The sequence below is a fragment of the Sander vitreus genome, chromosome 22, assembly GCF_031162955.1.
Source record: "Sander vitreus isolate 19-12246 chromosome 22, sanVit1, whole genome shotgun sequence".
Lineage (NCBI taxonomy): Eukaryota > Metazoa > Chordata > Actinopteri > Perciformes > Percidae > Sander > Sander vitreus.
The window spans coordinates 20,260,896-20,278,773 of record NC_135876.1 but is presented as its reverse complement, the minus strand read 5'-3'; the positions used below and the strand labels follow the sequence as shown (position 1 = coordinate 20,278,773).

The 17,878-nt window shown below is 40.4% G+C and overlaps 1 protein-coding gene across 1 annotated transcript in view; it reads left to right on the top strand.

The window, feature by feature from the left end:
- The window catches only part of gpr158a (G protein-coupled receptor 158a), a 74,476-nt gene extending 67,779 nt beyond the window's left edge, over positions 1-6,697 (top strand). Inside the window, exons 10-11 of the mRNA XM_078280894.1 lie at positions 1,041-1,187; positions 1,817-6,697. Coding sequence (XP_078137020.1) covers positions 1,041-1,187; positions 1,817-3,685 — 2,016 coding nt within the window. The 3' untranslated portion in view covers positions 3,686-6,697. The remainder of the gene's footprint in view (positions 1-1,040; positions 1,188-1,816) is intronic.
- The last annotated feature ends 11,181 nt before the right edge of the window (positions 6,698-17,878 follow it).

The following is a 17,878-nucleotide window of genomic DNA, read 5'->3' as shown; positions in this document are numbered from 1 at the left end:
GGCATGCTTCCTAGTGACATTAATGCAAAAATATTAAGAAAAAACTATTCCACCTGTGTGTGCATGGTTAAAATTCTGAAGTGCAAAATAGTTCAGGCTATAGCACTAAGTATTTCCATCCATAGATAAGAATAATCAAGTCTAACCTCTGAATTTCTTTTCAAAGTGCACCAGATTGAGGCATTTAAACGTTAAAATAGACAACATTTTCTTACAGGGGAGCATGCCCATGGATCCCCCTAGGGGGGCCCTGGGGCAGTGTTCCCATTTTAAGTTTACAAAGATAAAAACATTACCTGTTTGGGAGTATTTATGCTTCTGAGCTGAAAATGTCCCCGGATTTTGTCTCAGAAATCTGGTCACCTTAACGTAGCTGTATCCCTTCTTGCCTCGATCACAAATGGCCTCCAGGCCCATTTGCTTCGCTGTTTGCTCCGGTATTAGCTGTTAGCTCCGCCGTTAGCTTTTAGCTCCGCTATTAGCTGTTAGCTCCGCTGTTAGCTCTTAGCTTTACCGTTAGCGTGTGAAGCTAACACCAAAACTCGTCTCTGTGTAACCGAAGCTGCTCTTTTAACATCCCTGCTCTGTGCATTCACATATGAGAGCAGTGCTTGTCTCCCATATCACACTAGTAACTGATTGCCTTATTTTGTTTACAAGTTACAGATGGAGTCTGGAGATGATGCAGGGTACTTATTGTTTACTGTTTACATCTTACTTTATACACTTCAAGCTGTTACAGCTAGCTAAGTGGACAGCCTGAAACATGCACAATAAAAAAAAATGCCTTCTGCATTTTTGTTTTGCTTTTCCCTCCATTGTACCGAACCGAACCGAGATGTCTGAAACGAGGTATGAACCGAACCGTGACTTCTGTGTACTGTTCCACCCCTATTGTCAACATATCCCATGTCCCACAATGCAAAGCGCTGGAACGGTCACAACAACCGGTCTTTAATTCCGCTTTCCAAAACTGACTAAGCTTCACCTTTGCAACAGTGAAACAACCAATTTTGTTCTTCTTTATGCCACACCACCAGTTCCTGTTTGCAGGCACCCACATGAGAGAGGATATAGCCTCTGAGGCCTATGAGGACGAGCTGGACATGGGTCGTTCCGGGTCGTATCTCAATAGCAGCATCACATCAGCGTGGAGCGAACACAGTCTGGATCCTGAGGACATTCGGGTAAGCCGTGTCTCCTTTAACCTTTCATTCTCCATTGTATAACCTGGTGACATCTTTTGAATCCTCCAAAAATACTGAGCCGTGGCAGTTCTTTATTGCAGACACCAGACGAAACGGGCCATCTCAGTTCTATTAATGGCTGTGGCGTAAGGTCTTGCGACAGTCTTTGGGAAAAACGTACCAACGTGAGCTGAGATTTCTGTTTGTCTGTTAGTGCTGAAGAAGTCTCTCTACAAAAAAATTTGGGCAAGCCTATTTACCAGAAGGCATTCGTTGTATCGGATGGGAATAGAGACAGAAAAACAATAAATTAAAGACCTGAGCTTTGAGGCTGTTTCAGACATTAAAACACACTTCGTTTCCTTATTTGATGCTGTCGAGACTGTCCTGTCTTTGCTTTTTTTCAGCACGTATGTGATATTCCGTAGTGCATTACTTAACAAGCATTTGTAGTCAAGTGTCATGAATTTGTATTGCATGTTCAATGTGCAGTAGAATGTCTGCTTTTTTGTAACAGTGTTTTGATTAGAAATCCATTTTTTAAGCTGTATAATTACATGTATTTGTCCTAACAGGCAGCTGATTGCTTTGCCTCTGTCTTTCCCCTCAATTCTGTCATGAATATGTAGGAGGAGCTGAAGAAACTCTACTCCCAGTTGGAGATTTACAAAAGGAAGAAGATGCTGGCAAACAACCCTCATCTCCAGAAGAAACGGAGCTCCAAGAAAGGGTTGGGTCGCTCGCTGATGAGGCGCATCACTGAGATCCCAGAATCGGTGCACCGGCAATGCAGCCGCGAAGACAAGGAAGCTGGAGAACACGGGAGCAACCGCAACAGCATCTGCATGTTAAAGAAGAACCCATTCGATTCGACTCACCCAGGAAAGCCAGCGAAAGAGGAAACGCTAAAGAACAAGGTGTTCTCCCTCAAGAAGTCCCACAGCAGCTACGACCACGTCCGTGACCAGAGTGAAGACTCCAACAGCTCAGCGACAGACAAGATGGAGATGACTCCAGCTGAAGGCTCCCTCCTGGATACACTTATGGGCAAGAAGCTGGTCAAGAAGAATGAGAGTGAGAATGTAAGTGTCCCCAGTGAATCTACAGAATCAGTTCCTTTGGTCTGCAAGTCAGCCAGCGCCCATAACCTCACTGCTGACAAGAAACCAATTCATCCTAGAGCCTCCATGCTGCAAAAGTCCCTCAGTGTCATCGCCAGTGCCAAAGAGAAGACTTTGGGGTTCACAGGAAAGATCCAGAGCACGGAGGACAGCAATAAGAAGAGTCAGCCAAAGAGCAAAGACACAAGGGCCAATGCAGAGCCAGAAAATGAGTGCCAACCCAAGATGATTATTAGCCAGTCGGTTGAGTACAAACAGACTGCGTCAATAGGCAGGATCATGAAACAGCCAGTGAGCGGCAGCCAGCCTACTATCTGTTCCGATCCAGTCAAGGGAAATGACCTGTACGATCTCTCAGAAGTGTGTCCCTGGGAAGTGGAGGATCTCCCAACTCCGTCTGAAAACAAGGTCCAAAAGCATGTATCCATCGCACCAAAGGAAACCACGACGGTTCACGGAGGTAGCACGAAGGGAGGCAAATCTCAGAAGCAGAAAGCGTCTGATCAATCTCCATCAAGTGGCAGGCATTCACAGGAAATTCAGAAGACAACCGCTGTACGAGCGGAGGTATGTCCATGGGAAGATGGAGGTGAAAGTCAAGGCAGTCAAGTGGAAGGCCCGAAGAAACAAACATACAGTCAGGCAAGCAAACCTGCTAAGACCCAGCAGCCTCATTCTACAACAGAGAGCTCCAAAAATAAACGGGAAGGGGTTTGTCCATGGGACTTCGAAGAGACCCAAAAGACAACAGAGTTGGCTTGTTCACCAGATATGTCAACACAACGAAAAGGCACCTCTCCTGTGGATGGGAAAGAGAGAAGTACCCTTTCAGATCCATCCAAAACAGGAGGCTCACTCCAGCCATCATCTTCAAAAGCCGATGTATGTCCCTGGGACTACGACAGCACTGCCGTATCTCCAAGTTCTGAGAGGACACCTAGTCTCTCTCAAGCATCCAAAACCAAGGAATCTCCTTCAAAAAAGAAGGGTACCCCTTCCACAAGAACAGTTGAGAAAGAGAAATCAAAAGACGCTGATGATGAGAAAAGTAGAATAAAAGCTAAGGACAAGAGTAAATCTTCAGAGAAACACGTGAGCCAACAAAAAATGGCTGAGGTATGCCCGTGGGATGTAGAGAGTCCTCAGGAAGTGCCGGTGGTAGAAAAAAGGAAAAGTGCGAATGTTGGAGCAGCCAAAGCAAAGCCAGCTGAAGTCTGTCCGTGGGATTTTGAGGATACGTCAGATAAAAAAGGTACAGACAGAAGTGTAGTGAAACAGTGCAATCCAAATCCTAAAGGCGGATCTGCAGGTTCTGCTAAAAAGGCAGATGTTTGTCCCTGGGACTTTGAGGATAGCACATCGAGCAAGAAGGCATGACACTCAACCCTAATGGACCACTGAAATTATAGTTATTGATGTATCCTTTTTCACTTTGAAATCGTTAAATATTACCTTTTACTATTAGTATGGTGGCTTGGAAGAAAAGTTGATCAAGTTCCACAAGTTGCCTTCCTTTCCAAGGTTTTGTTCCTGTTTTACCTATTTTGAAAATAAGTATGTACAAAAAACAAGTCATGACGAGCATTCCAGATTATTACAGGAAAATCCTGAAGATAAATCTTAGACTAATTATGCAACTTTTGATTCATCCTTTTTACTTTATGAGCAATGTTGAAAATCTGCATTTTTTTCATGTTCTGTATTCAGTCAACAATTCATACATGGTTCTTTTTGTGCATTAACATCATCACTTAATGGACTAAGATAGGACTTGTACAGACGATGGGATTTGTAGAGAAAAATAATTCTGAAATTAAGGTTGATGTACAAAACAGCAAAAGTGAAAGCCAAAGAATAAGGGAACATTTGCAAAGATAAATGTTGGATATAAGGCGGTAAATTATTAGTTTGTGTCCAATTCTTGGCAAAGAGGGAATGACTCTGTCAGGAATCAGTCTATAGCACTTTAGCCAACTCCATAAATAAAATAACTGAGGACAGACTCTGTTCTTCTTGTAAATTTTGTCTGCTCATTTTCAACTTCATGGCATGATACCATACAGGATATCACACACCGACCAAACCTAGACATGTTTTTTGTTTAGATCTATTTAATTGTAGTTCTCGGCAGATTAAAATGCTTCCAAGTCTGCAGAGATGTACTGTATGTGCCTAACTAACTAGCATTGTCTTGTATCAGTCTGAAGTAAAGCAAGTGGCTTCTCCTTCAGCACTTTGTGACAGTGAATTATATAAACAGCATGCACCGAGAGTGGTTGGACCCTACCAGTTTGTCAACTAAAGCAGTTAATGTGTTGACAAATATATAATGTTTTTTTTTTTTAATACCAGAGGCACTCCTTTTCCTGCTTTGATATTTCTAAAGCTCATTCAGGGTGGTGAAGGTTATATGAGAGCAGCATTACCATGAATGTTTGTCAAAATGGTTCATATTTACACTGTAAAAAGTAGAGAGAGAAACATACTTTGTTCATGAATCCAGCATGAGTCTTTGTGTTGGCTTGCACCAAGTGTGTGTGTGTGTGTGTGTGTGTGTGTGTGTGTGTGTGTGTGTGTGTGTGTGTGTGTGTGTCTGTGTGTCTGTGTGTCTGTGTGTCTGTGTCTGTGGACACAATATCATGAATTTAAAGTGAAACTGTAATTATGTAGTTGAACATCTGGAGTTTCATATATGATCATGTCCTGGCAGTGCTTTCTGTCCTTACATTCCCTCTGTCTCAAACACCAAAACTAAAAGGGGAGCAGGTCACCAATTTCATTTTACAAACAGCTGATAGAACCTGCTGCTTAAAAGGATAATATTGGTTTATTATAACTTGGGCCATATTTTACAATTGGTAACAATAACTTGCTGAGACCTGGAACCTGCAACATCACTACAACAAAGTCCAATTTGGAAACAAACCCAAGCAGTCAGATGAGCATACATACAAATGAAGACGACCGGTAAGATACAATTATTATCAGACCCAAACGGAATCTTTTTTACAGTTTTCAGTGGTGATCCAGAATTAAAATCTGCGGAATATAGCGGACTTGTTTTGACTTGCTTGCTTGTCGTGGAGATGTGTTAACGTTCAGATTTTTTTTTATTTTTTTTTATTTTATTTTTTTTTATTATTATAGCTGCAGAAAATCTGCAGAAAATCTGCAGAAAATCTGCGGAGTTCTGCGCTCGCAGATTCCATGTGGCCCTCATTATTACCCAACCTTTTTGTTTACAGACCGGCTTCCTGGTTCTACTTTGACCTACCATACTTAACGTAGTTGTGTGTGCACACAGTTTCCCTCTGCGATGAGGGTTTATTATATAGTCACACTGAATTGTCATTTTGTCTCACTTAATGCATTTAACTTGACATAGTGGTCATGTTAGCCAATTTCTCCTCGATCATAGAAATATAGTAATACTGTATAATAGTTGTTGTTTTTGTAAGTACAACAACGTGTACTGCTGCCTTAATCTTATCCATGGTTTTGCCCATTTTTGTGGCCATTGTGATTTTTAGTTTTAAGATGTAGCTATTTTCTTTGGCTCTTGAATAGAAAGATGATGTCGCTATTTATTTTTTTTAAGATTATTTTTGTTGGGACTTTTCCACCTTTAATTGATAGGACAGCTAGGTGAGAAAGGGGAGAGAGAGAGGGGGAAGACATGCAGGAAATTGTCACAGGTCAGACTCGAACCCTGGACCTCTGCGTCGAGGTATAAGCCTCTCAGTATATGTGCGGCTGCTCTACCCACTGAGCCAACCCGGCCACGATGTCGCTATTTTTAATCGCACCTAAAACGCTCTAATAGGTGGATTGTTTCTCCAATAAAGGGAAACGGCCGTCAGAGAACGCAAGACAGGACACCATGAACTGCTTGATAAATTGGAGATTCAGAGGCCTGGAACCAGTGGAGGAATTTCACTGATCTCACACTTTTGGCCGCACTCGCTTTTTGATTTTAATGTGAAATAAAGTGTTTTGGATTATTCAGCTAAACTGTTAGCTTGTTTACAACCTGTCTGATCAGACTTTGTTGTAGCGATGTCGTCTTGTTTCCAGATCTTAGAAATTACGATAAGACTTTACTTAAAGGTATCTACATAAGAGTGACATGACACTGTCATGACACATGAACCCTAACCCTAACTTAACTTAACCTAAAAACCGAACACTTAATGACAGAAGTGTTATGTCATAAACGTTTATGACTTGTTTATAATGTTTATGACGCGTTCATGAAAGTGTCATGTTACTCTTATGTAGATACCTTCATGTAAAGTGTAACCGAAATTACTTTGTTGAGTACAATGTTATAACTACAAAAACAAAAATAAAACCCAAGTTTTTATAAAGCGGAACTATCCTTTAATTTAATTGAAATTTTACAAGTAGCATAATGCTCTTCCCAGTTTAATGCAACTACAGCCCTATTGATTAATTAAGATCATTTTAGAATTAAGCTTAGCAGTGTGGTTATCAATTAATAATCTGACTAAACCTTTTGAGGGTTTTGATTTGTTCAGTGTTTTGTATCAAAATGTCCAAATATTCATCATGCACTATCCAAGTGAAGAAAAGAAATCTCCCACTTTAAACAAGTTCTGCAGTCGTGAGGAAACCAATGTATCAATATAGCATCTACGGTACTTTATGGTATCTTGTGAGAATCACATGGTACCACTAAATGTTGTCACTGATTGTAGTTATCTATAATTGCTGTCAAATTCTTCAATATCTGGGCTCTGTAGGAGTCCTTACTAACTGATAAAAAAAAAGAAACATCAGTGCTTGTCATTGAAAGTCCTATTTGATTAAATGCAGTTCTTTAATAGCTAAATGTCTTTAGCACAAACTGAAAAGAATCCAGTGACAAATATTTGTAACCTTTCATGTCCGATTGTGTTTAATTCTACAGCTAGCCTCAATAGACATGATTTAGATGCTACGTCTTATATCCCTGTGAAATTACCTCCGCCACTGACCTGTTGATGGCTCGTCTGAACTATTTCAAATGTGGAGTGTTTGCCTTGCAGCGTGAGATGTGTCATCACCTCTGCTTTATGAGCTCCTATAGGAACGGTGTCTAAGTAGAACTGTCAACGTGCATGGATTGATTGTAATGATTTGATGGATCTATGTAATATTTATGGACCACATGTTCACCGCCATATGCATTGTGGTTGCGAATGGATCATCATACCAAGGGACCGTTGCTACGGTATGACAACAACTACATTTCAAAAGCCCTTTTTTTTTTTTAAGTGACTATGGAATCACTGCCACATTGGATTTGTACTGCTCTGGGTGATGAATAATGAATACTATGCTGTATATTTTGAAAGCGAGCCTTTGTCCTTGTAGGAAAGCTATTTCAAATGAGATGTGTTTATTTCATTGTCGTTATTTAGAAAATCTACAACCTTAGATTCTGCTCATACAGGCTCTAAAACAACTATGATTTTGGTGAAATTCATGATTGATGTGAAAACTTTTATTTAGGCATTTGTTTATAAAATTGTACACACTGGGCCCATGAGATGTCCACATCAGAGGTCGCTGGAACACAAAGGAAATGTGATTGCAGTCATACTGTCTTAGAGCAGAAAATAAGAACACTGCAATATCCCACCATTACACTATGGAATACGTCACATTCTCAGTTCAATCTACTCTGTTCTCTCAGCTAGCATGCTTGCTGTCAGTCTACAGCTGTCTGTGTGTTAATACATAAACCAGTGTGTGTTTCTCTGGAGATTATCATTGTGTTTCATCCGTATCATCAATGAATCAGTGACCGTTTGAACCTCAAATGGAGACCATTATTCTTCTTGTACCATCTTGACATAGATGACTGTGTCCTCTAGCTTTTTGTCCACCAATCAGATCTTTTACTTTAATGGTGCGTTCTGTTGGCTAGCTGCTTTCATTTAAACCTCTCTTCTCTTGTGACCAAAGTCACCTGATGGCAAACACAACTACTACTATTGCTACTACTACTATTCAATGCTGTAACGTCGTAAATCTTGCTCTTGTGGCTTCTGCATGAATTCAAGAAAAAAAAAAAAAAATAGGACCGATGTTTCACTGCCCTTGATAGAACAAAAAAAAGAAAAAGAAAAAAATCTTTTATGGACTGTTAACAAGTTGTATAGTGAGTGATACTGTCCCTAACCCACTGTATAATGTTCTTGTTATAACTATTGCTCTATGACAAGCTTATAGCATCAATATATGGGAATATTTGGTAGATTTATATTGTGTTACATTGTGATAGCATGTACATAAAAGATACCTCCTCTGCAATAAATATTTATATGAAAATTAAGTGCATGTGTGTTTCTGAATGTTTTTACTGCAAGATCCTTTTCAATCGCTCTTCTACTGTGTTCCGACTACAACATCTCTAATCCCACGGGATGCTGATACAAGACACTCCCATGATGCATTTGTGTTTAGTAATCATCCCTGTCTCAGGTTTGTTTGTTTATTCCTCATGTAGACATGCAACCATGGCCTCTAAAAGCATCATGCATCATAACCACTTTAGGATATGCGTGTCTTGGCGATTGTCCTGAAATGCTTTCATCGCTTGATTCTGTCTTTTGGACAATGGCGGCTCTGCAGGAAGCGAGAGACACAAGATGCTATCAAATGCCAGACCCCTGCAGAATAAAAACCAAACACTGCTATTTTCCATTCCCAAAATAATTATTGGCCAAGCTGAAATTATTTATTCCCTGAGCCAAAGGGGAAATCATTTCTCGCTCTATTAATACTAACACTCGACCCTGTGAATTTGACATTATGAGCAATGCATGAAACTGACAAACAGTGTCTGCACTGTCACAAGTACTTATGTCTCTGTCTACTTGTGAATATGGCCGTGATGCAGCCAAATGACATTGCTAAAGGGTATTCCGTAAAGCAAACAGGTTAGCATTGATTCCTGTTGACAAAAGCACATTCGGAGCCTTTCTAAAAAATAGAAGATCAATACAGGCTGCTGCAGGGAACTAAAATAGAGAAACGTCAAAGAAGAAAACAGATGAGAGCTGTGACTGGGAGATATGGCAACTATTGATGTTCCATTTGATATTCATTACGGTGAGATAGCAGTCTTTCCATAAAGAAAGATTACGTATAACATTTAAAGCAGCTATATTAGATATTTTTATTATAATGTATTGAATGTCAAAGGGTAATTCGTAATAATGAACCTGCAGATTATTGTCACATGAATCTGCAGCTTCCCCTCGGCTTTACAGAGCTTTATATTGAGTTTCAGTTCGGCTGCAACTTGACTGTGAAAGGTGCTCTACGCGATGTCACGCATTTTTTAGGCTACAACATTTTTTGTCACATACAGCAAACATCTCCTCACTGTCCACTAGCTGCCTGTCCCCTGAACACACTGTAAAAAAAAATGCAGTCTCTGTAGACAGCCCAGGCTCCACAAACAGCAACAAAAACAAACTGCGCCAACCTGCACCACCAAACATAACAAACAGTGTTCCAGCCAATAACCGACTAGAAGGATTTGGGGGTGGGGGTTGGGGGGTTAGTGCGCGGATGGGAGGGGGAGGGGGAGGGGATGAGGAGGAGGGAGGGGCGAGCTAGCCTCCGTTTTGTTTGACAATACTTCGAACGTCAACAAGAAGTGATGTCACCCAACATCGCTTAGAGCACCTTTAACTTTATGTATTTATATAGCACCTTTCATGCAAGCATGCAGCCCAATGTGCTTCACGGAACAAAATCACAATAATCACAAAATTAAAACATGAGAAAAAAAGAACAAATAAAAAGCAAGACTAAAGATTACAACAAACCAACAGAATAAAAGGGTTACACCAGTTTAAAAAATTATCAACACTTATAAAATAATGCAATAACATTACTTCAAATTATGTCCAAAGGCAGTGAGTTCCACAGTTTAGGGGTGTGAAAACAGAATGGACTTTCCCCGGGACTTTTAGGGGACACGTAAGGAACATTTAAAAGAAAAGCAGTGGAGGACCTATAGTGATCTGGCTGGAACATAAAATGAAAGAAAATCACTGATGTATGGAGGAGCGTACGTGGTCTTAAAGCTTATAAACATTGTGGTTCACTCTCACTGCTCTCCTGGTGTCGTTTACGGCCGTAGCAGACAGCTGTTTTCAACGAAAAAGCTCTAAAAACCCACCGTGGACTACCTGCTCAGCAGCAAACAGCAGACAGACACAGTCAGAGACCAGCTGGTGAACGTAGTGGAGCATTTAGCAGCTAACAATCCAGATATTTCCCTCATCTGTATAATATTATTATATTATATATAATTATATAATATTAATATTATATATTAATTATAATAGTCCGTAAAAACGAGGTTTGATATCATGTTTTTCCCTACGCTATAACATAAAATATGAATAAGACACATTCAAAGTTAAGTTAAAAATCGTGAAATAATAAACAATTCTGCCGCTTAAAGAGAAGAAGAAAAGGTATGTAATGAAATACGGCAAATTAAACATTTCCTAATCAGGCCTTTTGTAGATTAAACAGTGTTTGGGATCACATTGCTGCTAGTAGTCTTGTAGTATTGCTAGTATTGATGCAACATGTGCTTGTCCTGGAATTCCACTTGATGGAAACAACCTAAAGTGTTTTGGGGCATCTTTAAAGCCCATAAAAAAACACCAGGTCAACCCAATTCCCTCGCAACTGGATCCTGTACATGGACTACAACTGTTGGTATTATATGCAATATGTCTTCCAGGCATCCACGTAAAAAGAAAACAACCCAAAAAGTGTCATTTATACAAACATTTTTAAATAACAGAAAAGTTCTAACGACAGAAACGTAATCTCTGTGTTCCTGTAACAGCCTCCTCGTGCCAAAGACACATCCAACATTCGTTGCAAGAGTCCTCTGGATCTCCCTGTGGTGCATGTCTTTTCAGGACAGTGGGACACATCCTCCATCGTGGCAGGACATATTTTTATACCTCAGACGGTGATCGGTGCATGAATCACAGCCTTTCTGTGGCAGGGCCATGTGGTTCGAGATGGGCAGCGGTGGGGAGGAGGACGGACAGGAGATGAGAGGAAGCTGATCGCTTTGGCACAAGCCAGCATGCTTCGTCGCTGACTCATTTGTCTTTTAGAAGCGGGGACAGTCAGGAGGGAAGGGGGGGTGGGGGCGGCGGAGGGGGCGGTGGTGGGATGACTCATGACACATATAAGGGTTGTGTGCGTGGGGTGCACCTGGTGAGAGACATCCACATGTGGAAACACACACACACACACCCTGTACAACATAATTTCAAGTGTAGAAGTCTTTTGTTCTCGTATTGCACCTGGCAACCCCAAGGACTTCAATACCTAGAAATCATGAAGTTTGTTTTACATCAAATTTCAGAGTTCAGATTGTACATGAACATGTGAACTGACCGTTTTAAGTAATCCCTCTTGCACATCCAGAATTTGTTTAAAGTGCTCATATTATGCTCATTTTCAGGTTCATAATTGTATTTAGAGGTTATATCAGAATAGGTTTACATGGTTTAATTAAAAAAAACACCATATATTTGTTGTACTGCACATTGCTGCAGCTCCTCTTTTCCCCCTGTGTGTTAAGCTCTCTGTTTTAGCTACAGAGTGAGACCTCTCACTTCTGTTCAATCTTTGTTGGGAGTCGCACATGCGCAGTAGCTAGGTAAGGACTACTAGCCAGTCAGAAGCAGAGTATGAGGGCGTGCCATGCTAGCAGCTAGGCTAGCATTATAACGCGTGCTACAAAGTGACGCACATTCGTCACGGAAGTAAAAGCTGGACTACGACAGAGCTGTTTGGAGCAGTTTGTGAACAGTGTTTTCTGTGAGTGAGATGGTAAGTCCTTTTGTGGTGGACTTTGGGCTTTTTCACTTTGTGCCTGATTTTGAGAGAACATAGCCTCCTGTGATGCTCGAAGCACTGTAGCACCTATAGTCTTGTTAAGCGTTTGACCTCAGCCAGTAGGCAGATAGCCACCCACAAGCCTGTGTGTTCCTCCATCCTCTGAAGTCACGCTCTGGTCTGGACTCCTACACAAACTTTCCCTGCCTCAGTGGCGGCTTCATCATTCCAGGAGCCCCTGGTGAATGAGCATACATGACTCACAGAGAGCCTCTGATACGCTCCTCTACCACCTCCACAACTGATCCACAATGCACACATTAACACACTTATGTACTTGCAATTCAGCGTCCTGTAGGTACACACTCACAATTCGATTACTTACACATGAATAGGTCGGCCGATGACAAAAACGTGTCTCTCTGCTGCTGTGTTATGTAGGTAGATCAGCTATTAGCACATACTGACGCATCTGTGGAGGACTGGCAAGCTAAAGTCATGTGAAAAAACATCCATAAACACGCATGTGTGACTGACTTCATCCAAGACTGACATTCACACCTTTTAATCACATCTTCTGGACCTTTTAAGGATTATTCCAGAGGATCAATTCCGAATGTGATATTCAGACGCCTAAAACACAACAGAAAAGACTTTCATTTGGATTGAGAGATGTAAATGTTCCCCATTTTTGACACCCTCTATCCTTAGACCTTTGATCTGGAGAAAGAAATACTCAACGGAGAGAAAATGTGAAATAATGAATGATCGATGTACCGGTGTTACACCATATTCTGTTGACCCGTCTGATTCTTGCGCTGTTGGAGGGTCAGGCGGATGAGCAGCAGCAACCGTACTCCATGCAGGATTTTGGTATCTTGTTAATTCAGAAAAACAAGAGCAGATTTCTTTTTGTTCATGAAAAAAAAATCTTAGATTCTTAGATAATAATTTACAATATTTTTTTGCAAGTGAATGCCTCACGCTTCCGTACTGAATAGACAAAGTATACAGTTTTGTAAAAATGTGTGCTGAAACGATTAGTTACAGCCCTATCGAAAGAAAACTAATTAAACAGTACTTGGTTCCAGTTTTTCTCAAATGTGACAATGTGCCACTTCTTTTTTTCATTATAAACTGTCAACTATCAAGGGTGAAAAGTCTAGTTGGGAATCTGGTGTGTGTGTGTGTGTGTGTGTGTGTGTGTGTGTGTGTGTGTGTGTGTGTGTGTGTGTGTGTGTGTGTATATGTGTGTGTGTGTGTAGGCTACTTTGGGGCTAGTAGGGGAATAAGTGTCAGGTTAATGGGGATCTGGTGACTTGAGAAGGCGGGAACTCAAGATATAAAACATTTTGTTGTTTTATATCTATGGCGGGAACACTCAGGGGACGACTGGTGGGTGGGAGAAGAACGGCAGGGTCTGACATGACGGCAGAGGCTAGTGCATAAACAGGGTGATTAATCAAATGCAGATAATTGTGGAGATGAAGTAGCAGTTAATTGTGATGAACATTTGTTACTATTTTCTGACATTTTATAGACTACATTATCCAAAAATGAAAAGATGGATTAATGAAAAACAGTTACAGCCCTATACAAATTGTAATAATAGAATTAATCCTACCCATCTCCCAAAAACAGACTCTGTATGAATACAATCAAGGACACTTTTGTAATTCTAAAATAAGATGAGCCTCCATTTGGCACCTATTCTTACCGTGTGATTGATTGCACAAAATTATCATAAACTCAAAAGGCTAATAGGCAATTTATCTGGACAGGATGAGGCCAGCTTTGTCTCCTCTGTGATATTAGACCAAATTTGGGTAATGGCTTTGGCCCAGACCGATATGCAGTATTTTTTGGAGATGAACTCTTCAAATATTGGCAATCGATGTTGTTATTAGTGTTACTGAAACCCGAGGTGGCATTAATCACTGGGCTCCTCCTCTACAACTGGGGTTCATTAGATATTTATAAGCCAAATTATATCTAAACTGCTTATCCAAGTAAAACGATGCCAGTAACAGGAGGCATCGTGACAGGAGGTTGGGAATTTCCTGTGCACAATGTGCAAACACTTGCGTTCCCTTGTAGGAAAAAAGAGATCCTTTTCCCCAAATGGTGAGTCCTCCCTGCATGCAACTCTCTCCTCACATTGTGGTGATGGAGCCTCATGACACCTCTCCCAATTAGGGAAGCCCTTCAGATACGTGTGCTGACTGAGAGGAACACATTCCTCCAAGTGAGTCTGCCTGCAAGACCCTTCAAGTTACAAATCTCCTGTCAGACAATATACTATATAAATGTCAAAACACATACTGTACACTGATCCACACACACACACACACACACACACACACACACACACACACCCCAGCTGTGAACTTGTAGCACATCTTTGTGTTTTTTTGTGAGTATAGGCCTTTGTGTGTGTATGTGTGTGTGTGTGTGTGTGTGTGTGTGTGTGTGTGTGTGTGTGTGTGTGTGTGTGTGTGTGTGTGTGTGTGTGTGTGTGTGTGTGCGTGTGTGTTTTTGTAGTGTCTCTTTCAGTGTCACTGTATATCTGTCTGTTGATTGAGCTTGTGTTTAATGTGTCAGTATAAATATATTACACATGGAAATAATATTCTGGCCAGCCTCCTCCCAAGGGTCTGGGTGCAATGTATGCCCCCCCCCCCCATTAGGAAAGAAACAGAAAAAAAGGAAAAGACAACAAAGGAAGAAAGTAAGAAAAACAGCATTGTGGTGTTTTTAACCGATGTATAATCATGCGTTTTATTAATTTGCACTGTCCGCTTCTTAAATAGACTGAATTAAAAGAAAGGAGCATTAAAGGTCTCGGAGCTGAGGTTGGAATTTAACGGCACTCTTGACTTCAAATTTAACTTTAAGTCAGATAAAACAAAGATTACACACATAGGATACACATAAGCATAAAATAGCCTACATAAAACCTACTAAAGTACTAGTCTGTAAAATATATTATATGAATATAACATAAACTCATCCTAAAACCATAATCAACTTGACTTTGACTAACATAAATTCTCCAGTACACTTGTTTCTTCTTTCTTTTTCAATTAATAATATACATTTGTATCCCCAACTTTCCCTTTGTGACACATCTACATCCTTTACATATATACAACTCACATTAACACCAACTTTTCTTCTTTACAAACTGTATTAAAGGCAGAATAACATTACAAGGAAGTATAAAATATGACCAAGAAAAATTAACAAAAATATATAAATGTAAAAAAAATGATGATCTGACTGCAGAGGCGACGCTCGGCTCTGCTCCGCCCCCTAGCGGCGGGAGAACTCTACGTCGTGACGTCAGGGCAGGATGACGTGTACCCGTCATCATTCTGCTGATTTTAAATGTTTACAAACTTTCACCGCTCGCAGTCTGCTCGAACCATCACATCAACGGTAAATATGTCACACCAGTTCAATACAACATGTCGCGGTTGGGAATGTTTTGGGTTTATTAAGCCCCAAATCTAAATCTGTATTTAAAATGTAGCCAATGTTTATTTTCGGAAATGACCAAAATAACCGCAAAGATCGACTAAAAAAATGCAGGCAGAAGTTGCATTAATTAAATCTGTGTAGGCGTGTAACTGTCATTGTTGTCACTACAAACTATTAGTAATTATCCATTAGCATGTTGATGCATATCATAACTGTTTATCTATATCTAAGGAAGACCATGGAATGTGATGAGAAGTCACCACCACATTGGCATCAGTGCCCATCTGGATCAGCAATGGTTTGTACATTTGTAGGCTGTTGCCTTATTCATGTACAATGGAATGTATATGTGTTATTGTGCTTTAACCTGGCACTTTATAGTTTATGTTTTAATGTACTCCTTCCACTTTCTCTGCCACTTGTTTTCTCCAAGGAACAGCCACATTCACTTGTATCCCCTGTAGGGCTGCAACTAACGATTATTTTCATTATCAATTAATCTGTGGAATATTTTCTAGATTAATCCATAAATAAAATAGTGAAATATATCCATCCCAGTTTCTCAAAGTCTGAGGTTTTGCCAGTCCAAAACCCAAAAATATTCAGTTTAATATGATATAAAACAGAGAAAGCATGACATATTTATATTTAAGAAGCTGGAAAAAGCATTTTCTGCCATTTTTGCAAAGTAATTACTTAATACTCATAAATAGTAGGCGATTATTTTTCTGTCGATCGACTTATTAGTTAACTAATCGTTCTCTGCTAATCCACTCCATAATGTTTATGTTTGTTCCAATTTTTCAACAAAAAGTGCTTGGAACAAATTAATCTGTTAACTGACCTCGTAGTGTCAGATGACAGACATTTCGAGCTGCAAGTAAACGCACCGTATGTTCTATTTCAGCCTGGTAGTTAATTCATTTGGAAAGAAAAAAAATCGCAATAGGCTTTTTTTCTCCACAAATGTTTACGACATTGTTGCCTGGCTTTGTGATTTTTCATAGGGCAGGAGAAATGTGGAGGTGAAAAGTGAGGAGTCCTGCAGTGACAGGGTTGAGTTGACGGTGGGGGTGGAAACATCCAAACCCAAAATGTTGTTCGAGCTTTCTTCTGGGTTGTGTGAGGACAGTGAAGCCTTCGGGTGAGTGACATAACAACAAGTTCTTAAACCCCAAAGATGTACTTCAGCTCAGTAAATGAATGTGATTATGTCAGGGCTCTTCATAACAGCGATGATGAACATGAGGATGATTATGGCCTCAACACTTTTGCAAAAGCAGAGGCATCATGAAAGGACAAAGGCAGGTCCACTCATCTAATAATCCAATTTGTTTTGATTTCAGTTGCAGAAATGGCCTTTTTGAATCACCATCACCACTCCGTCTTTCACCAGCGACTGCTGCAGCACAAACACAGATGCCAAGCACCAAGCCCAAGGCCAGGACGCTGGTGAGTCACAGCCATACCGACGCATGTAAATGAAGGCTAATCGAGCGTTCATTCAGAGAAAAAAATAAAACGGCTTTCATTTGACGTCACCGGTCTTAATCACTCAATTATAGCAATTTCCAGAAGGTAACCGTGCTTTATCTTCACCGTTTCTGCCTCCAGGTAGCATGCAGGCAGCTGACTGATGGGAACGAGGTGGCCTCTCTCAAGGACCAATGTGAGATCATTCACACACTGTTAGTCATTCACTCTCAATCGGAAATACATGAATCATACTCTGCGTGTGTCCGATGTCATAGTCATGATGTTTCACAATACTCAAAAGAAAAGATAACACGAGGACAAACAAGACAAAAGGAAACTTTTTTGCAAGTAAGAGGCCTCAGAAGGCAATCAAACCAAATTCAATACTTTTTAAGCACCGACCGAATTGTTGTGTTGTTATTATCGAAAAGTGCCTTGTCATTTAATACCCAATTTCAATACCTAAGGAGTAAATCTCATCAGAGTCAGTGAGCCAATAAGCATGCAGCATGCTTCTACCAAGATCTAATGATGTCTATGATTGGCTGTGTAACGTTACAGGTTGTAGAGGCAGGCAGGAAAAACTCTACGTTACGCACAGAGACGGGGCTCACGGAGCTGGAAAATAAATAAAAAGATCCGTATCCGTAAGATCTGTGTGCCGTAATGTGTAATCTTGTAATTTAATTTAGTTAAAATGGATTTTATAAAATTGGTATT